Here is a 23,961-nt window from a genome sequence, read left to right as displayed (position 1 = left end):
ACAAGGTTTTAATGTAGCCATAAATGGCCATATACAGCACAGCCAACGCGGAACAAACATATTTCGCGATCTGCTGCGGCAAGGCGCAATAAGTCGATGCCGAGTCGGCTGTTGAAGCCGCGTCAGTATGCGGCGGCAAGGCCCATTTCGCCGTGAAGCTTCACATCTGTCTGCCGAGACATGCCGAGGCAAGCCGCGATCTGCGACATGACGCCGAGTCGATGCGCATCTTCAAATCAAAATCTTTTTTAAATGATTAGTTAGTCAAAGAAATTTAAAAGAACAATTATAATTATATTTAAAATCATTATTAATTTAATGTGCGCGGATTCAAAATAGATAAACTAGTTAATAAAAGAGCATGCTGTTGTTTTGTTTTTAATTATAATAATATTTAAAATCATAATTAATTTAATGTGCGCAGATTCAAAACAGATAAACTACTTAATAAAAGAGCATGCTGTTGTTTTGTTTTTAGTGATTGCATTCCTGTTTCTAAAGAAATTGCTGTCATTTGGATAGAAATAATTATTATTTTAAAAGAATGCAAATAAAAAAAATCGAATTTATAAAAACAAAATACGATTATCACAGGCATGTATTAATAAAATTCCAATAATCATTTGCCATTGTCATTTTCAGAATCAGCTAAAGTACTTTAAGTTACTTTGTGTGCATTAATTGCGCCGTATGATCATTGTCTTTATATTAAACGATCAACAAACATATTTGTTTTGGATTTAATTTTTACGACAACATGTATTAGCATATTAGCATATTTAATGTGTCTGGTCAAGTTAGTTTGTTTCCCGCCTGTAGTGTATGTATTTCACACATAAACGATGTCACGTAATTATGTTTTGGCACATACGAGTGGTGAAGACTCCAGCAGTTGGTGGATTCATACTTGCTTGTTGATTTTGCTATTATATTTTAGCTGAGACAATTAGCAGTTTGAAGCCACATCAAGAACCAACACTAATTGTTGTTTTGTTAATTATCAGCTTATTATAACTATTGTTTGACTATGCGTATATAAAGTAGTTTCATTTTGTTTATATTATACAGTTGATATCGCTAATCATTACCCGATAATCCCGTATGTTCCAGTTTTAAAGCGAATTCCGGTAAATATTTACAATAAAAGTGCTCAAGACACACACACATTCGCAATTATTCTTAAGTATCAAATACATTTTGGCATTTGTTACTATTTAAAGATGTGATGAAATAACGTCCAATCGGGGCGTTTTTTTTTCCACTGAACACGCATAAATTGCCTGACATGTTTTTATACAACACAAAATACACCCAAACTTTTCATGCGAGGTTGTACATGTCTGCATAATTTTCGCGCGCTTTTTATGGAGACAAAGGATATTTCAGCACTGTTTATTTGACGCTAGAATTTGTTAATGTCGCATTAGCATTAAAATTCGGAAGCGTGTTTCGGATTACAAATTAATAAATCTCATTTCAGAATCGAACGAAACATTAACATTGTGCGTAATTTATTCAACTATAATTTGTTAAAGCGCATTACGTGCCATATCGCTTATTAAAACGTGAAAATAATAAATATGAAAGTAGCGTAAATCTAGGTTTCTATGCTACACAAATGTACATGTAGGTGTATATCTTTTCACTCAATCCGCTGCGTATGTATGCGGCGGATTTACTCCGCGAAAGTACGCGAGGTTAAAACAGACTCGGCGTCGTTGCGCGGATCGATGCAGAGTGCCTCCGCCATACCCCGCATGAACACTCGACACGGCCGTGGCGTAGCCGCAGATTATGTTTGTTCCGCGTTGGCTGTACTGAAAGGAAAAAAGGCCGCCCCCTGGCGGTCATGTTTTTCAACCAACAGGAACCATTTTTGAACTCATCCGAGATATCATTGGAACAAATATTCTGACCAAGTTTCATGATATTGGACAAAAAGGTGGCCTCTAGAGTGTTAAGAGGGTTTAACTATACCCATATTAGAACAAGAGCACCGCCTTGCAGGTGCAGACCGCTCATCTATTTTTATTTTTAAAGGTCAAGGGACCTATCTCAATTTCAATAACAAATGAGGGAGGGGTGGAGTGGAGAGGGTGTATAGTGTGGGTGTGTGGTCATTTATTAATTATCTTCTTCCCAAAATGAAAAAAAAAAATGCCAAAAAAAGTAAATTTTTTTTTTGGGGGGGGGGGGGGGGGGGATTCTTGACGGTATTTAAAAACTAAAATAATAAAAATAAATATTTGTTTATTTTAACAGTTTAAAAAAAAAAAAAATTGGGGGGGGGGTTGAGGGGGGGGGGGGAGGTTGGCGGGGTATAGTGTGAGGGTGTGGTGGTCATTTATCAGATGATCTTTAAAAAAAAAAAAAAAACTTTTTTTTTGGGGGGGGGGGATTCGGGGCTGGGGGGCATGGGGGATGGTTTGGGTGGAGTCTGTTGTGGTATGTCAGGTAAGAGTTGTTTTGTCAAAGAATCAATCAAATCTAATCATAAATAAAGAAGTTATGGCAATTTTAGCAAAATTTAATAATTTGACCTTGACAGTCAAGGTCATTCAAAGGTCAAGGTAAAATTCAACTTGCCAGGTACAGTACCCTCATGATAGCATGAAAGTATTTTAAGTTTGAAAGCAATAGCCTTGATACTTTAGAAGTAAAGTGGATCTAAACACAAAATTTAACCACATATTTAAATGTTACGAAGTCAAAAAGGGCCATAATTCTGTAAAAATGACAACCAGAGTTATGCAACTTGTCCTTTACTGTCCCCTTATGATAGTTTGGGAGTGTTCCAAGTATGAAAGCAATATCTATGATACTTTAGGGGTAAAGTGGACCAAAACACAAAACTTAACCAAATTTTCAATTTTCTAAGTTTAAAGGGCCCATAATTCCGTTAATGCCAGTCAGAGTTACATAACTTTGCCTGCACAGTCCCCTTATGATAGTTAGTAAGTGTTGCAAGTATGAAAGCAATAGCTTTGATACTTTAGGAATAGTCTACCTAAACACAAAACTTAACCAAATTTTCAATTTTCTAAGTATAAAAAGGGCACATAATTCTGTCAAAATGCCAGTCAGAGTTACATAACTTTGCCTGCACAGTCCCCTTATGACAGTTAGTAAGTGTTGCAAGTATGAAAGCAATAGCTTTGATACTTAAGGAATAAAATGGACCCAAACACAAAACTTAACCAAAATTTTCAATTTTCTAAGTATAAAAAGGGCACATAGTTCTGTCAAAATGCACGCCAGAGTTATCTAACTTTGCCTGCCCAGTCCCCTCATGATAGTTAGTAAGTGTACCAAGTTTGAATGCAATAGCATTGATACTTTCTGAGAAAAGTGGACCTAAACGCAAAACTAACCAGACGGCGAAGCAGACGCCGACGCCAAGGTGATGACAATAGCTCATAATTTTTTTTCAAAAAAAGATGAGCTAAAAAGGGCTTGGCCCCTGGCAGTCATGTTTTTGATCAACCAGAACCATTTTAAAATGTGTCCAAGATATCATTGAGACAAATCTTCTGACCAATTTTCATGAAGATCAGACAATAAATGTGGCCTCTAGAGTGTTATCATGGCAAATGTTGACGACGTAGGATGTACAACAAACAAAAGGTGATCACAAAAGCTCATCATTGAGCATGTAGTGCTCAGGTGAGCTGAAAATTGAAGTTTAAAAACAGGTGATGATCTGATTCAATCTGTAAAGACACACACACAATTATTTGCATAACATTATATACCCCCTAATATTCAATAGATCTACATATTTTTAAACTGAAATCTTTGGAAACTCACAGTTCTATGGCTTTATTCCACATGATGACGTATCCAGATAAAATGAAAGACTCGATATTGACAATATGTACATTTCCCTTGTCCGTTCCCACGTACAGCCACTTGCTTTGAAAGGCCAGATGACTGTAGGTTATCCTGAAAAAATACAGAGATTTACATGTGAGAAAAGGACAGAAGGACAGATTACAGTAGGTTATCCTGAAAACAAACAAAGATTAACTTGTGAGTGCATTGACAGTAGGAATGATGACAGATGGTTATCCTGAAAACATACAGAGATTTACTTGTGAGTGCATTGACAGTAGGAACGATGACAGTAGGTTATCTTGAAAACATACAAAGATTTAGTTGTGAGTGCATTGACAGATGGACAGATCACAGTAGGTTATCCTGAAAACATACAGAGATTTACTTGTGAGGAAAGGACAGAAGGACAGATTACAGTAGGTTATCCTGAAAACATACAGAGATTTACTTGTGACTGCATGGACAGAAGGAACGTTGACAGTAGGTTATCCTGAAACATACAGGGATTTACTTGCGAGTAGATTGACAGTAGGAATGATGACAGTAGGTTATCTTGAAAAGATACAAAGATTTACTTGTGAGTGCATTGACTGAAGGACAGATCACAGTAGGTAATCCTGAAAACACACAGTTACTTGTGAGTGCATGGGCAGAAGGACAGATGGCAGTAGGTTATCCTGAAAACATACAGAGATTTACTTGTGAGGAAAGGACAGGACAGATTACAGTAGGTTATCCTGAAAAAATACAGAGATTTACTTGTGAGGAAAGGACAGAAGGACAGATTACAGTAGGTTATCCTGAAAACATACAGAGATTTACTTGTGAGGGCAAGGACAGAATGACAGATAACAGTTAATACCATGAAAACGTATACTCAAAATGGCATGTTTTTAATGTAAGTGTCATACAAGATTAGCCTGTGAAGTCTGCAAAGGCTTCAGAGAACTACAGTGTCATTTATATGGTAATTTTGTTAAACTGAATTCTCTTAGCAAAAATGTTAATCTGGGACGACACTTTACGCGCATGCAAAACAAGAACGAGACCATTAGTGTGCTTGGATCAGAGCTATGATGGTTCGATTTGTGTGCAATGGTTGAAATAAGGGCAGGTGGCCTTCATTCATCATTGAGTTTGACCTGCATCCAACAACCATTACAACTGTCAGCATTTGGGGACGTGAATGGGACAATGTAGTGTTTACTTACTAATTCCTTTTTTAACTAGGTTGTTATGCATGTACACAAATTTCATTTCATCAAATGAGCATAAATCCATAATTTTATACTGCAAAATGTAATGTTGCAAAAAATGATGATTTTCCAGTTATATCACTACATGTTAGATAGGTAACACAGTCCTGTAAATGATATACCTATGACTATAATTGCAATCTTTGAGCAAAATGGCCTACTGCTTCTCACTTGGTTTTGCATCACCAATGTTTTTTCACGTCAATACTCTTACCTGAACATGTACATGTCTGTATATTGCACCATTTCCTCACCTTTCTCTTTGGAATTTTAATGACTGAACAATTTGAGGCCGTTTTTGTCTGAAGTTCCATAAATGCAAGTTGTCGTCTGAACAGCATGTGACAAGTGCTCCCTGAAAAATATATCATTTTTTGCTGCACCGTTAAAATACATGTATAACAATAGCAGAACCAAAGTGATTGTTAATTTAAATTCAGAAGCCAGTAATGCCAATGGAGATAATGTAACAATTAACATGGTCAGTCTTCAAAATTAACCAATCGCCTGAATGCCAATGCGATGAAATCTCGTCTCTGGCGATAGAAAAATTGAATATAGATCGCCTGAATAGCAATGAAAACAAGATGTGTTTGTGAAACACAATGTCCCCCTATATGATGTTTGACATTGTAGGATGACCTTGACCTTGTGAAGGATGACCTTGACCTTTCACCACTCAAAATGTGCAGCTCCATGAGATACACATGCATGCCAAGTATCAAGTTGCTATCTTCAATATTGCAAAAGTATTCATAAAATAAGCGATTTGGGCCACATATATTTGACCTCTGACCTTGAAGGATGACCTTGACCTTTCACCACTCAAAATGTGCAGCTCCATGAGATGCACATGCATGCCAAATATCAAGTTGCTATCTTCAATATTGCAAAAGTATTCATAAAATGAGCGATTTTGGCCACATATATTTGACCTCTAACCTTGAAGGATGACCTTGACCTTTCACCACTCAAAATGTGCAGCTTCATGAGATACACATGCATGCCAAATATGAAGTTGCTATCTTCAATATAGCAAAAGTTATTGCAAAATGTTAAAGTTGGCGCAAACAGACAGACAGACCAACAGACCAACAGACCAACAGACAAACAGGGCAAAAACAATATGTCCCCCACTACTATAGTGGGGGACATAAAAATCCGAGAAAATAAACCAATCAATTATCAATTTACACATTTCAGATGTAAATTCTTTCATTGACACTGCTTGGTTACTTCCCTTAGTTTTCTATCATTAATGATCTCCCTTAGATGTTATAGAGAGCGTAAAGTCTGGCTGGCGTATTTAAATGTTGTAATACTTTTGGTAAACTGAACTTGCATTCTACGCCGATAAATGAAATTGTAGTGCGAGGGTTTTTATAAATTAAGTAAAACGGTTGAATGTGTGTCATTAATAGCTTTGAAATTACGAAAAAACGGTAACAGTGTTTATCATTCATATGATTAAGATCGATACCTGTGAGCATTGGCCTTATATTTTTACTGTTCATTAATTCATTTTTTTCTGGCTATGAAAAATTTCCTCTGGTTATGACATTTTCAAAGTTTCATAGCCACATGGCTATGAAGACAAAAAAGTTAGTTTTTGCAGACTGCATGGTAAGGCAATTATCACATAATACAGGATTGTGTGAGATCAGTCTAAGTGGCAGCTCTATCGCCTGCAATGACCTTCAAATTGTAAATATGACCTTGAGACGGCATGACTGCGTCATGCATCATGCACATTTTCTTTAAGTGATAAACATCGTAGGCATGTTTAATAAAAATCCTTCAAATGAATAGGAGATAAAGAATGGACAGAAAAATCAAGGGATCAAACATTAAACCTTTAAGTGTTGCCTTGTTCTTGAGTTTGTATGGCTTACTCATGCATTCTTAATGAGTAAAACATTTAAAAAAAAATTAATGAACATCTGTCAAAAGCTAGATAGAATATGAAAAGGACACAGAAGTGCACTAAAAATAATAATTTTTAAATGTGACCTAGACCTAGCATGAAAGGTCCATGCCTTCTGAGAATCATTTCAATTACCCCAACATTCAGCCCAGTTTTGTGAAAATCCTGCAAAAGGCATAGACAAACAACATGGAGCAGAAACAAAATGAAGGTTATGTTATTTGACCTTCAAGTTTGACATTGACCTTGATTCAATTGACGCTTACTAACAAAATGCTTTATGAATATCTCCTCTATGACATGCACATATGAGCAAATTTTTATAAAAAGGCCAAAGAGATATGAAAAGGGCTTGAAATGGAGGCTCAAATATCTGACCTAACCGTGTGGCCTTGACCTTAAGCTAACATATCTGACTCATGCCATCGGACATTGTCACGATAACCTTAACATTTTAAATAAGTTTCATGAATATACTTTAAAGTGTAAAGGAGATATAGACAAACACAGAAACGTTATGGAGTGGCTGATATTATAAAGATGGTAAAAGAGAAGTCCTTTTAGCCGGACTCCTGCCCTGTGGTTGGGATTTTCATTAAATTAAGATAAGATTTTAAAGTATGTGGCAATACCTGGAATGTCTATTATACCTATGTCAAAACAAGTAAGTTCCTAACCCTCTACTTGGAAACATGGCCAAGATGTTATTTCAAAACCCTGTAGTTGGCATTACCATGGTCATGATGTTAATTCCTAACCCTGTACATGGCAACCATGGCCAAAAGCATTTTTCAATATCCTGTATTTGACAACAATTTCGAAAATGTTATTTCCTAACTCTGTAATTTTCAACCATGGTCAAGATATGAAATTCTCAACCTGTACCTAAGTTTTCCCTAAGGAGTTTTGTCAACACAAACACTGATATCTACATGATATATTTTACCTCATTGACAAGGAACAGTATTTGCAGCACTGCCACGTCTGCTCCATGATGACAATGCAGGTCCACTCCAGCCTGGCCAAATCTGGACACTGGTCAAGGAAATCACTGGACGACAACCTGGGGTGACCACACACATTACTGGTAGAGACTTGACCAATTTAATTTATGATTTCCGGTGGTTTATAGAGAAATATCAGTGAATTAAAACTGATAATTTCACTGTTTCAAACAGTGAAATTTAACAGTGAAAATTATCGATAATTTTCACTGTTTACTGTGAAATGACGTCATTTTTTGACGAAATGACGTCATTGTCCCAGTGAAATTCTTTAGTTAAACTCTTTGGTAACAATGTATATAAACTGTGAAAAAAAGCATAAAATAAAAAGAAAATTTGTTGGATTTGGTGGAATATCGATTTTAATTCACTCGTGATCATAGAAAATATTTTTTTTCTATGATCACTCGTGAATTAAAATCGATAATCCACCGAATCCAACAAATATCCTCTATATATTATGTGAGTGAAAGCTTTCAGGGAAATTTATTCTTTACTACATTGGTACCAAAAGTGTTACTTAAAATTGAACTACTAAGTTTCTTGCACACAAACTCTCTTAAATACATTTATTTTTCTTATTTTAAGGCAGAAATAAAGAATGAATTTCTATATGAAATGCAAAAAAATACTCTTAAAAACTTCATTATAATTACTCAAAATTGATTTATTCTGTAAGTAATAACCTTTATATGCATCAACTGCTTGTCTTGATTTGCTGATTTCATTTGGATAGACACAATTTTACCTTCTTCATATCTGGGCTTTGAATTATACATTAATTACAGAATAGTGCTTTGTTATTAAGCTGCAAAAAACATACATCCAATCTGACAAATGCTTCCATAATTGGGCAATCTTTACACAATTGTTTAATTGGATAATCTAAATTGCCCTTATATTGCCCATATTTTTTGCTTGCTTTAAAAGAAAGAGATATTATTGTTTCTGTTCATGATTTGTTTTGATATACAGCACCTTCTTATAAAGCTGTAAAATATTGATAAATCTCTTTTTCAGACTATGTATACTACAGATAGCATACCAAAACACTGTTTTTTTTTTTTCAATGCGATGCACAGGGATTTGAAGCAATGTCTGCATGGCATCTACCTACACACATTTTACAACACAATAACCTCCCTCCGAACTAAAATATTGAGCAGATATTATCTTTCTACTTAAAGTAACAAAGACCTTGACCAGCATTTGCCCAAAACGCAATCCCACCCAAGGTCTGCATGTCAGCTTCCAACAAACAAAATTACAGCATACTAATAACAAACTAAATGTATGAAGCAAAAACACTTCTTTTATAACATTGAAAGTATTCTAACCCTTACTAGCAAACTAAATCAGAAAATATTCTATTACAAATTATTAACAAGAGCACCACAAACGGGTGCAAACGCTCGGCTGCGGGTGCAGTTTTGAATAAATGAAAGCTTGTCAGAATTATTTTTTTTAAAGGCCACAGTGACCTTGACCTTTGACCTAGTGACCCAAAACTGGGTGTGGCGTGTAGAACTCATCAAGGTGCATCTACATATGAATGTTCAAAGTTGTAGGCGGAAGCACATTGATTTAAGAGCAAAATGTCACGGTTTAAGCACGACCGACGCAGGACGACGAGCTGGCTATGGCAATACCTCGGGTTTTCTTCGAAAACAGCCGAGCTAACAAGGGACAAAATTGTCACAAAACCAGGTTTTCAAAAAAATGTATTTATAACTAGAGCTTTGTCACAGACCGTGATACGTGTCACGTATAACCCCACATGCTGCAGTGACACAGAATATTTTGCATGCTGTCTTCACAAAACTAGAGAAGCTAATTTATGGTATTTTTAAGAATTATTAGGCCATTATCATTTATTGCTATTTTGACCTTTGAATTATGGAATTCTTTTGCATGACACGCCGTCCAATGGCTGTGAATTTTTTTATGTAAAGAGTCATTTTAAAATCTCACAATGAATAACATAGTTTTGGCCGGGACAAGCTCATTTATGGCCATTTTTGACTTTTGAACTCCAAGTGTGACCTTGACCTTGGAGATATTGACGTAATATTTTGGCATGACACACCGTCCAATGATTGTAAACAAATGTACCGAGTAATTTTAAAATCTCACAATGAATGACATAGTTATGGCCCAGACAAGATCATTTATGGCCATTGTTGACCTTTGAACTCAAAGTGTGACCTTGACCTTGGAAATATCGACGTAATTCTTTCTCATGACACACCGTCAAATGATGGTGAACAAATGTGCCAAATGATTTTAAAATCTCACCATGAACAACATAGTTATGGCCCGGACAAGCTCATTTATTGCCATTTTTGACCTTTGAACTCAAAGTGTGACCTTGACCTTGGAGATATCGACGTTATACTTTCGCATGACACAACCGTCCAATTATGGTGAACAAATGTGCCAAATGATTTAAAATCTCACAATGAATGACATAGTTTATGGCCTGGGCAAGATCATTTATGGACAATTTTGACCTTTGAACTCAAAGTGTGACCTTGACATTGGAAATATCGACGTAATTCTTTCGCTTGACACACCGTCCAATGATGGTGAAAAAATGTGCCAAATGATTTTAAAGTCTCACAATAAATGACAAAGTTATGGCCTGGACAAGCTCATTCCACCCGCCCGCCCGGCAACATTCACCAATCTAATAACCAGTTTTTTCCTTTGGAAAACCTGGTAAAAAAAGGGTGAGTGATTTTCATAAATTTGGAAATAGGGCCTGGATCATTTGGACTCGGAAAAATGGAATTGTTTTGGCAAAAATTGGGTGAGGTCTTTTGCTTACAACAAATATTTCAAAATTTAAAATAAAAGTGTTTGCACCATTATATCTGCTAGGGTTCAAATTATACAGCTGGAAAGATGAACTTTATGTTGCAATTATTATTAAAATATTTATTTTCATTTGCAAACATCAATCGGGAATTTTAGGCAGTTATTTGATGAAAATGTGTTCATTGTGAGAATGGGTCCTAATTCAGCCCCAAAATTTGTGCGAAAACTACGCTATAATAAGTTCAACTATGTTTTCTTTTAAAAGCCCTAGAGCAATTTATTACTGGTAAAAATTTACAATTTTGCCAGACATTTATTATATGCACTGTTATGTGTACAAGGAAACTATTTGCCTATTTATTTAGCAGTCAAATAAATGTCAGACATATTAAATAACGTAAAGTCTACATTGATCAATAAAACATTTGCCAACTTATTAATCATATTCACTTAATGTTCCCTTTCATCAAAATAAAATAATCACAGTCAATGTACTCTGAATAAGATGATGTTTATAGACAAACTGTGAATATATGTCTGTATGTCATCTGAACATTTAATACCCATCAATTAAGCATGCAATTTACCAAATTACTTCAAATCAACTCAAAAAACACTACCAGCACAAAATAATGTATGTTTTGGGTGACATAAAACATGCCCAGACATTTCAATTAAATGTCTGTTTGCTTTAAATATAATTTTTGTTTTCATCCTATCCACATATGAACCATTTTAATGTTTATTACTGATTCCCTTACCTAACCCAACCATTTTACATCACTCCTTTGGGATTGATACCAGTAGATGTGCATTTAATTGGGAATATAAACGTGGCTTTGAACCAAACCTTGCATTTAACTATTATACTATATATTTTGGGGATCTTTTGAGATTACTTTCTCAGATATTGACAAATTGGGAAGGTTGGTTTGTTAATATGATTGGGCAGAAACCTTTTTTAAGGGTACCAAGTTCACAAAGAGGAAATTGATGTTCTCTAACGTTTGGGGCCATAAAACCTGGAACAAATTTAATTTTACATCCTATCTTGGAAGAACAGGGTTCAAATGAATATGACAAATCAAATGAAAATACCACTCATGGTCCAAATAACAATTAAAACTTTGAAAATCTTGACATTAATTTTGTATCACTCAGATTCAACAGTGACTTAGTACTTAGATTACACTCATCCTAACTAATGGGTTAAAATAAATGTTGTTTATAAACTGTATTATATGTACATGTACCATGCTGATGTGCAATTTGTTCATTAAACATATGTCGCTATCCAATTTAATCACACTACAGACACAAATACAGCGTATAGAAAATATTTGTACAGCTTTTGTTGTTTACATTCCAGTAATTTACAATATTCTGTAAATGTCCCTACATGTAAATTTAAACTGCTGTCTTTTTCATGTTTTTTGTATTTTCTTAACAAAATGTATGAAACATTTGTAAACTTTGCATTCAGGAAAGGAGATGATAAATACATAAATACACAACTTTTTTGTTTAAAAATGAAATAAGAGATGTGTTTGTCAGAAACACAATGCCCCCTATTGCACCGCTTTGAAGCCATATAATTGACCTTTGACCTTAAAGGATGACATAAACCTTGACCTTTCACCACTCAAAATGAGCAGCTCTTTGAGATACACATGCATGCCAAATATCAAATATCAAGTTGCTTCAATAATGCAAAAGTTATTGCAAAACTTTAACCAAGGTTAAAGTTTTGGGACACACACAATGAATGAATGCATGACAGACAAACAGACAGGCCAAAAACAATATGCCCCCGATCTTTCGATCCGGCGGCATAAAAAACAGAATGAGCCCACAGGCCTTTTTTTTTAATGCAACTTGCAATTTTTCCATTTTGAAATTTATGCAGAGATTCAGACTTGTAACAGCTTCAATAGTTGTTAGGTAGACATGGAAGACAGTACAGGGGCGTAGAAATCTGTAACTATTCACTTAAACACAGAAAAGTTCATAGTATAAATCTTCTTTTACACGAGAGTTCATGTTAAGCCGAGAAATGCATCAAAATGAGAAACCAAGAATTACTCCAAATTTCAAAATTGGATAAAAATAACTCATTGAACAGTGAATCTACACTTGTTATGGTAAAATATCTTACATACATTTGTAGACTGATTTGTTTCTTTTTGACCAACATAGACAATGTAGCTATATTGACCTTATAGCAGGCAATTGTTTTTTCTTCTGGAGGTCTGGTGCCAATCTATCTTGTAAACCTACGAGAGGGGGAGGGTCACCAACAGCACACCAGAAATTCTGACCTACAAATCCCAAGTCAACTTGACCAAAGCCTATTAAAGGCATGGTATTTCCACAACAGTGACGGGTTGCTAAAGTTAGATCATGTCCTATATCACAGACCAATGGTAGCAACAGCTTAAACAAGATGGGATTCTTCGACAAATAAATGAGTTACCCCACAAACCTTTTTCTGTGATTACCCCAGAGTCTGCTTCTTATCAATATCAGAATCAATACATTAGGAAAATACACCCACGAAACCTTCAACCAGATTGCTTGCAAATAAATCTGGGGCCAGATTCAATAACTAATTTTTACACTTAACAGGAGCAGTTGGGAGGGCAGCGCATTTGCCCTTTCCTGTTCTTGCCAAGAGTGTCTGGCATTTTTTCGGCGTACCTGTTTAACGTCACTTTTTACCTTAGATGACCTTCATTCATGATAGGTCCCCAATGAATTAATCCGAATTGTGCATTGGCTAATGATACAAAAATCACAGTGAACATTGGACGCGTATCATTTGAACTGAAATATGAATATATTGTAAATTACATGTAAATTACAATAAATTAAAAACTTTCATGATACAAAATATCCTCTAAACATTACATCGAAACGTTTCTCCTTAGTTTACGAAGCAGTATAGCATTAATCACAAGCTAATTATTGTTTACATGCCGTAGCGGTCACACTAAACACTACAAAAACAGGCTAGATTGCACTTTACCGGTACGCAGTTGTTTACCACTATCGACAAAGCGGGGTTTGCGGGCGGTAGGGGCGGTAGCCCCCGAAACTAAGGAAATATATAGGTGTTGGAAATATAACTGTCTTTGATTTATTCTAATTCATGTTTGCGTTTATTAGTGTAAATATGTTTCTTTGTACTTTGTTTTGTTCATTTTTTATATAAAGTTCTGTCTTTCTGCAAAAAATTCATATCACTATGATGCTTGCAATATTGAGTCTTTTATGTTTACATTCTACTAACATCTTTACACATTATAACACATTATCTTTTATTTCATTCCAACATTATGTTCATAGTATTTCAGTGGCGAATATGTTTTCTTTTCCTATTGAAACTAATGTATTCGTTCAATTATGAAAACCTAGTCATTACAATACTTATTGACAATAAAACATACAATTTCACCTCTTGTTGTTCTTCATTTCTTATTTGTTAATACAGTAAAATATATTATCTTATTATCACTCACTACCTTTATTAAAATACATGGGCGCTTCATAAGATACCGTAACACAGTGTTTTTACCGTAGAATGATAGTACATATTTTGAGGCATTAAAATTGAGGTAAGACTCAACACCACATATTTTATAGTAAGAATTACAATTTTAAGAATATTTTCAATACTCCCAAGTCATTTTTAAGAAAACAGGTCTTGACCAAGAGGGAAACAAAATGACTCGCTGACTTCACAATAGATTTGGAAAAGCAAGAGTCCAACAAACGGGTGCTTGGAAATTTCAGGAGTCAAATAAAATCTGTAATATTTTGTTCAGTTAAAATACATATGTACTGAAGCATAGATCTCTTTCGTTTGTGCATAGTAGTTAAATTCTCTGTAAATGATTCACAGTGCACAATCATTGTAGTCAAATACAGTAAAACTGCGATAACTCGAGTTCGAACGAGACTGACCTCGATGCTCGAGTAATCACAGGTTTCGAGTAATCCATGGTATTTTTTTAATGTTTCGGTTGGTGATGCTCAACTTCTGACCGCAAACGCTTTATTTACAAGGTACGTACAGTACAGCTAACGCGGCACAAACATAATCCGCGGCTACGCCACGGCCAGATTATTAGTACGCGGCGGCCGAATCGTGTGTTCACACGGCGTATCGCCGTGGCACTCGGCATCGATCCGCGCAACGACGCCGAGTCTGTGTTAACCTCGCGTACTTTCGCGGAGTAAATCCGCCGCATACGTACGCGGCGGATTGAGTGAAAAGATATCCACCTACATGTACATACATGTATGTGTAGCGTAGAATTAATTACGCGCAACTGTTAATGTTTCGTTCGATTATCATTATTAAATTTGTAATCCAAACACACTTCCGAATTTTAATGCTAACGCGACCTTTGACAAATTCTAGCGTCAAATAAACAGTGCTAAAATATCCTTTGTTTCATAAAAAGAGCGCGAAAATTATGCAGACATGTAGAACGTCGTTTGGAAAGTTTGGGTGTATTTTGTGTTGTATAAATACATGAACATCACGTCAGGCGTAAATCGCGTGTTCAGTGGAAAAAAACGCCCCGATTAGACGTTATTTCATCATCTCTATAAATAGTAACAAATGCCAAAATGTATGTGATACTTAAGGAAATATCGAGAATGTTTGTGTATCGTAAATATTTACCAGCATTTGCTTTAAAACTGGAATATACGGGATGATCGGGTAATTAGTAGCGATATTAACTGTATAATATGAACAAAATAAAACGTGTTTATATACGCATATTCAAACAATAGTTATAATAAGCTGATAATTAACAAAACAACAAATACGTCGTCACCGTCTTGATTATTGATGTGGCTACAAACTGCAAATTTTCTCAGCTTAAATTTTATAGCAAAATCAACATGCAATTAATTTATAAATCCACCATATGCTGGAGCCTTGACCACTACGGGCGGGAAACAAACTTAATTGGCCAGACACATTAACTATGCTTACATGTATATGCTAATACAATCCGCGCACAATAAATTTATTATGATTAATTATTATTATAATTGTTCTTTCAAAATTTGTTAACTACATGTAACTAATAATCGACTCGGCATCATGTCGCGGATAGCGGCATGCCTCGGCGGACAGATGCAAAGTTTCGCGGCGAAATGCGACTTGCCGCCGCATACTGACGCGGCTTCAACGACTGACGCGGCATCGACTCGTTTCGCCTTGCCGCCGCGGATCGCGAAATACGTTTGTTCCGCTTTGGCTGTACTGTACATGGGCATGAAAAAAATATGAAATACAACATGATCACTACACGGATTCTGATGTATTACATGTATCTGCTACGCTCTCTTTTATAGCATACATTTTATCATAATTATCGATTGTTGGTTTTAATTGAATTATCATTAAAACTGTGTAGCTTTTATCTGCATCTCGAAGGATGACAATTTGCAGTGTTTCTCAAACTGCGACTAACTTCACACCTAATCAAGTGTCTTTTGTCTGCTTGATTGCGATGTTTTCACAACTCGAATATGTTTAGCATCGACCAGACGAGGAAGTGTCTTCGAATAATTGCCAGTCAATTAGGTGTGAAATGCCTTTCAGGGACCAGCACACATCCTCGAGTTATCGAAAATCGCATGTTTGAGTTATTGCAGGTAATTTTATTTAGAAATTATAGGAAAATGCTTGGGACTTCGTTTAATGCTCGAGTAATCGCCAGTTTTCGAGAAATCGCCAGCTCGAGTTATTGCAATTCTACTGTATATACTTTATGCTTTAACCCAATTTATGTTATATAAAATTCATTCTTGATTTAATAAGGCAATTTGGATTTTATAAAATACATTATTGATTGAGCTTTCCGGTAACATGTTTTGAACGTGATGCAAGGCAGATAATTTGTGGGAGTTAAACAAATGCAAAATGCCTGCACCAAAAAACAGGTTTCTGCTTCAGTTGATTTATCTGGTGACTGATTATTTGAATTATTGTTAAAACTTATGTATCAAATGTTGTGCACATTACATTCAGTAACTAGAATTGTTGCAATTTGCTTTCGCTTGTTTTACCAGTAACTGTTGCACCATTACAGCAAAGGCCAAAAAAAATTGGGCCTGTTTCGGGTCGCCCGACCGTGTCTCCCGAATCGGCGCCGACCCTCAACATTTTATTGGGGTCGCCAAAAAATAAAATAGTTTTTTTGTTCATTTTTGTTCATATAAGATGTAATATCAAGCAAACAAAGCATATATATACATGTACATGTATTTCTTATTAAAAGCTTTAGTAGTCTTCCATTTTAGTAACCCCCCCCCCCCACCACCCCCCAAAAAAATAAAATAAAAAATAAAAATAAATCCCAACCTACCGACCCTGTTTTTTTATCTCCAAGGAGACCAGAAACAGACCTATTTTTTTATTTTGGCCAAATCCATACCATCATATTTCTAAGTCACAATATTTATACTTGGTTTAGTTATTTTAAAATTGCATTATATTTGGTATTACCATCCATCTCAATATCAGAAATTTTTAAACAAAAGAATAGAATTGATTAGTATCATCTGGGAAAAATACTTACAGTAACAATACAGAGTAATAAAAAATAACCATTTAAAGACAAAACGCATGGCTTTCACAGACTAAAAGCAATGATACATGTATAGTTGCATTGCATATGATGAGACAATTTTACTACTGCCTTAAATTGACCAAACATTAGCGATTCCACAACTCTGAAACAGTCTGCAAGATCATAAACATACATTAGTTCCACATTGAAAGGTATACAACTCCTCGAGGGCATACTAAAACTCACATATAAAGCACCGTTATGCACAAATTGAGAGGTATTTACTGAATATTCACACATGTCTAGCGTAGAAATCTATATATGGAGGGGAAAACTATGGCAATATAAGTACACAATTATTGCAGACCGATGCCAATTATGAGAGAAGAGACCTTTGTCAAAAGAAATCTATACTTATATAAATGGTACATGTACCTATTTTACTGAAGGTTAATAATCATATATTGGCTGCTTACAATTATATGTCCCATACTTAAGGACAGTGACATACATGTACATGCAAACTATATACAGTTATGCCTCATACAACTAATTTTTGTTCCCAGCCCTCTCTTTGTTTATGAAATGCATGCAGATGATATAATACAAAATATTCCAAAATTATGCTGAGTTGAAACACATGGAAAGAGTGCTCGATCTTGCTCCAAACCGACAAATGCATATTCCCCAAAAATCAAATCTTCCAAATGAGTTCATTCAGTGAGTGTTATGATTACCAAGCACAATTAGCCAAAACAATTTTGTTTTCTGCTGGATATGCATGGAAAATGAAATAACAATGGGCATTATTGATTGGGCACTACACTGTATCTGATCATCGAAGTAGTTAGGGGGAAAATGTTGGACTGTACGCGGTTAGAAATAGAACTGTCAAATGCAACCCTTTTGCCTCATCTGCCATGCTACTAACTATTGGATTTTCTTTGCATATACAAATATATATCAATAATTGTTCATCCGGATATATCTGTAGCAAATTCGTGCGTCCGTGACCAGAGACCATGAAATAAAATACAATTTAGGCAGGCCTGATTATTTGAAAAGGCTTAAGAAGTCTTGATTTTCGAAAATAGTATGTTAAATTATTGTTTTTACCCTAAAGAAAGCCTAACAGAGGACATTTTCATGTAGAGAGACAGATATTTTTCATGTAGGATGACTATGATCAGGAGCAAGATCTTGTGTGCTGGCCATGGTATTTGATGAAATTCAGAGCAAGCTCAAAGGCACTGCAAAGCAGTAAACCACAGTGTTTTTTCAAGTATTGGTAGAAGCCAAAGGTCTTTCAGGGGTTCAACTTTGGAAATACCTCAAGAAGGAAAACAGCCCAAACCCTAAACAGAATTCATCAAAACTCTTCCTTTTAAAATACATCTAATGAAATATTTAAACTATTAAAAGAGAAGAAACCAACTAAAAGACGAAGAAATCACAAGCTTGGTCTAAAAGAATGCGACAGACCCTTTTCAAATTCATGGTCTCGAGTATTACGGGAGTTGCTGCCCTTAATTAAACGAATAGAGATCAAGGCAGATGATGTAAAGCTGTGATTGCCTAAAGAGGTATTTTAACGTTCAGAGAATAAAATGTTCAATATAGTAACAAAATGTTTTGGATTTTTCCCTAGATATTTCACAGTTTAAGCAAATTAAATTTGTTTATTTGTAAATGTTTAAAATTCTTCACTTCTGATAACATAACTGTGATGAACATAATCATTCAATGATTGAAAAAACAATAACATTTTCTTTCATATTTGCATGATTGAAAAGCAAACTTATTTCTTTGAAGTTAACATAAGTAATGAACAAAATAAATTAGAAGAGAACATGGCCAATCAGCAGGGTATGTTTCTGCAATAAGCATGACCTTGAAAAGATTGTTGTTATTGTCTATCAAACAGTGTTTGCTGCAAGAAACATAATATAGATTTATTTTATTGAAGATTCAAATTTTCTGCATTATAATTGTATAATAATCCACTTACAGAATACATGTATGTGATACAAAGGGAATCCCTAGACATTTTTATCCAAATTTATCCTGTGAAAATGGCTTTGTAAAATAAACATCATAATTAAGGAAAGGGTGCTGTCTGGCAATCAATCAACATTCAATTTAATCTATCAGTGTTTTGACTGCCACATTTTATTCACATAATCCTCCTTGTCTTGATGACTTGTGATTGCTTCATGAACAGAATAAAGCCACAAAGGATACATTCGCAGTGACCCAGTCTTTGTGCCAATGGCCAGGATATGTTGAACAGGATCGAACGCAATAGCAGTTGGCTGGTATGGGAATCCATGACGCACAGTCTGAAAAACAGAAACGTCATTTTTAAATTAATATTTTACAGGAAACATGTAATACATGTATCAGAAAATGGAACAGGTCAAACTGCTAGTCCCAATAATGACTTAGGAATTATCTAGTGTAGCTTGTCCACCGAAAAATATATTGACATTCTGTCTTAAACAGTGCTCCCACAGGCTCAAAAAAGGTTTTCCCCACTTAAGTTCACCACTTTTCAAAAGTTCTCTCCTTTTTTTGTCAAGTGTAAACAATTTAGATTCTTAACAAGGGCTGTTTGTAAAACATGCATGCCCCCAATATGGGCTGTCAATTGTAGTGGCAGCCATTGTGTGAATACGTTTTTTGTCACTGTGACCTTGACCTTTGACCTAATGTATGATATCATAATGTGGGATGTGGTAATTTATTAGATGTTTGGAAAAAATAAATATTTGGGGGGGGGTAGGGGGGGTGAGTGAGAGGGGGTATAATGTGGGGGGGGGGGTAGTTTAATTTATAAGATGTTTAAAAAAAAAAAATTGGGGGGGGGGTGGTAGGGGGAGGTGGTAGGGGGAGTTACGTGGGATATAATAATGGGTGTGGTAATTTATTAGATGTTAAAAAAAATTGGGGGGGGGGGGGGGGGGAGTGGGGTTAGGGGGAGTGAGTGTGGTTAATTTATTAGTTGTTTAAAAAAAAATGGGGGTTGGGGGGTTAGGGGGAGTGAGAGGGGGGTATAATGTGGCGGTGTGGTAATTAATAAGATGTTTAAAAAAAAATTGGGGGGGGGGGGGGCGGTGGGGGGGTAGGGGGGGGTAGGGGGGAGGGGGGGTGGAGGGGGGTGAGAGGGGGGGGTATAATGTGGGGTGTGGTAATTTATTAAACTTGGGGGGGGGGGGCTGGGGGGTAGGGTTTGGGGGTGAGAGGTGGCATTATGTGGGGTGGGGTTATTTATTAGATGTTTAAAAAAGAAAAAAAATGGGGGGGGGGTTGGGGGGTAGGGGGGGTGGGGGTGAGAGGGGGTTATAATGTGGGTTGTGGTAATTTATTAAATGTTTATAAAAAAAAATTGGGGGGGTGGGGGGGATAGGAGGGGATAGGGGGTGAGAGGGGGGGGTATAATGTGGGGTGTGGTAATTTATTAGATGTTTAAAAAAACAATTTTTTGGGGGGGGGGGGTGGGGGGTAGGGGGGGTAGGGGGGAGTGAGAGGGGGGTATAATGTGGGGTGTGGTAATTTATTAGATGTTCAACGAATGCATAAGGAATGGTTTTAATTGTCGGAACAAAGTCAATATACTGCTCACTAAAGCATTTATTTTCTCTTCGTAGGTAGGTTATTCCATTGATTGCTAAAAGAAGGCTTTGCTAAAAGAAGGCTGAGAGTTGCATTAAATAATCATAGTTGTGTTCTAGTTGCATAGACATTCAAAACAATGTTTACCAGTAATTATGGACAAAATCGGCAGAGTGACATTCACACATGTTAATCCCTTTTGTCCAAACAACACATAACGCCAAACACTTTATCCAGTTCCGTCCAGATGTTCTCTTTAATCAGTATACAGTACAATAACTGTTTCAATAATTACTATACTAAAATACCGTAACGATAAAGATATTTGAATTGAAATTAATTTGGAGGAAATAAAAAATTATTCGCGATATTACTGTGTTAAAAAATACCAAAGAAACTTTTAACCGAAATCAACAGAATTCAGGGTTCTCTGCACTACAAAGTTTGTATTAAAAAATCAATACATGCACACTTTCCACGCTTTTCACGCATAAACCTTGAACTTTTACATTGTAGCATATTTTTTGCGCGCTTTTGTCGGGAAATATACATGATGACTGTATATTGGAAGCATTTGTAAACGTGTTAACATTAAAAATCGGAAGCGTGTTTCGGATTACAAACAATTATTCTCATTTGGAAATTAAAAAGAACATTTATTCTGATGTTATATGTGTTATGAATTAAATATTAATTGGTCAAAACGCTTTACGCGTCGTATATTCATTCATATTGTCGACGTACCTGTGAATAAAAACATATATGAATTGTTTATACAATAATCTTTATTTTTATAAGCCACAGTATTTAAACAATTTTTAATGACAATGTTTTTAATTTTTGGCATGCCCAGTAGCACACTGCTAACGCATTGATGCGTGGCGTCGCTGATAAGAACGGAAATTGTCTGCATTTACCGACTAGGCTAAAGTAATACACGTCGCGGGTATAGCGAACTCGGCGGAGCGCCACGTTTTACCTCGCTTTCAAACTCCGCGTAAACACTTGCTAGCAGGAATAAAAACGCGGAGTGAGCGCGTTTTTTGGGGGAAAACACATAGAGTGTACTGTACTAGCACAGAAACATTAAAAGCAGATATTATAAAGGGGTTATATAGTTTTTATAAACTTTAAGCCAGTTTGCATCTTTGGATCTCAAGATATTCGCCGAAATTGTATATAAAAAGCAACTTGACTATGGCATCGACATTCATGAATTTATATATCGACACGTTCTTATGGCAGACGAATTGTGAATTTCGTGTGATTACAGTAATTGTGAATTGCATGTGAAACATGCAAAAATAAGAAATCATGTAATTCTTTCTCGGGGAAAGTCTGGGCTTTTAATTTGAATGATGAATAAAAACTCTTAGTGCTTTGTTTTAAAGTGGAATCTTTTTATGTTAATTACGCTGCATCTTATAATAGCTACAGTCGTTGAGATATGTCAGTATTGTCGTAAAACTGCTCGTCTATTATAATGGTCAAGTGGGGTTACTGTTTGTCGCACTACACATGCGTGAATGTGATGTATAATGGAGGCATTAAAAATCTAGACCAAACTGGAAAACAACCAGAAGTCCCTTTTGGCACCTACCGTTACCCGCGGAAAAACCTCGTTGACACCTCCCTTTACCAGCTATCCGTTATGTGGTCAACAGCCCAATGTAAGCTTTCAACGTATAAGTGCACAAACACAAACAAAGAAAAAGACAGTTTTGCAATTTTTAATCAAGCATTTTATTTTTTTGTAAAAATATGTTGCTACCCGTTCATATCTACCGCCTGCCAGTGAGTATCCTTTTAGAGTTTGCTGTTTAATTGCCTGTTAAAGTCTTGAAAATAATCTAGTAAAAATCTGTTGAGTTAAAATTATCACTGTTGTAAGGACCGTCCGACTTAGTTGTCTGATTGCCCCAGGGAGAGAAGGTTGTGGATGATGTTATAAAATAGAAAATGAAGTCTGTATGTTGGTATGATGTGTACAGTTGTTTTCTGTTGTTTTAAATTCTTTACATGAAATAAACTAGTGAAAATGTTATGGAAATGATAAGAAGCACAACTAAAACAAGAGTGCCATGATGGCCCTTAATCGCTCACCTGACTAACCAAATAAAATCCCAACCCAGATTTCATAAAGATAAACATTCTCACCAAATTTCATAAAGATTAGATGAAAACTGCGACCTCTATTGTCTACACAAGGTTTTTCTATTATTTGACCTAGTGACCTAGTTTTTGACCCCAGGTGACCCAAATACAATCCCAACCCAGATTACATCAAGATAAACATTCTGATCAAATTTTATAAAGATTGGATGAAAACTCTGACCTCTATTGTCTACACAAGGTTTTTCTATTATTTGACCTAGTAACCTAGTTTTTGACCCCAGATGACCCAAATACAATCCCAACCCAGACTTCATCAAGATATACATTCTGACCAAATTTCATAAAGATTGGATGAAAACTGTGACCTCTATTGTCTTTACAAGGTTTTTCTATTATTAGACCTAGTGACCTAGTTTTTGACCTAGTGACCTAGTTTTTGACCCCAGATGACCCAAATACAATCCCAACCCAGATTTCATCAAGATAAACATTCTGACCAAATTTCATAAAGATTGGATGAAAACTGTGACCTCTACTGTCTACACAAACCAATTGTTGACGGTTTTTCTTTTATTTGACCTAGTGACCTAGTTTTTGACCTCAGATGACCCAAATACAATCCCAACCCAGATTTCATCAAGATAAACATTCTGCCCAAATTTCATAAAGATTGGATGAAAACTGCGACCTCTATTGTCTACACAAGGATTTTCTATTATTTGACCTAGTTTTTGACCTAGTGACCTAGTTTTTGACCCCAGATGACCCAAATACAATCCCAACCCAGATTTTATCAAGATAAACAT

General features: G+C 35.7%; 1 protein-coding gene across 5 annotated transcripts in view; it reads right to left on the bottom strand.

The window, feature by feature from the left end:
- The window catches only part of LOC127852332 (syntaxin-binding protein 5-like), a 113,724-nt gene that overhangs the window by 84,983 nt on the left and 4,780 nt on the right, over nt 1–23,961 (bottom strand). For all 5 annotated transcript variants that reach the window (XM_052386265.1, XM_052386266.1, XM_052386270.1 and 2 more), the window contains exons 2-5: nt 19,670–19,767; nt 7,961–8,042; nt 5,345–5,445; nt 3,808–3,942 (exon numbers count right to left, since the gene is read on the bottom strand). In XM_052386265.1, coding sequence (XP_052242225.1) covers nt 3,808–3,942; nt 5,345–5,445; nt 7,961–8,042; nt 19,670–19,767 — 416 coding nt within the window. The remainder of the gene's footprint in view (nt 1–3,807; nt 3,943–5,344; nt 5,446–7,960; nt 8,043–19,669; nt 19,768–23,961) is intronic.

Source organism: Dreissena polymorpha, chromosome 12, assembly GCF_020536995.1.
Source record: "Dreissena polymorpha isolate Duluth1 chromosome 12, UMN_Dpol_1.0, whole genome shotgun sequence".
Taxonomy (NCBI): Eukaryota; Metazoa; Mollusca; class Bivalvia; order Myida; family Dreissenidae; genus Dreissena; species Dreissena polymorpha.
The sequence above is the reverse complement of the archived record's forward strand: the minus strand, read 5'-3'. Positions and strand labels throughout refer to the sequence as shown.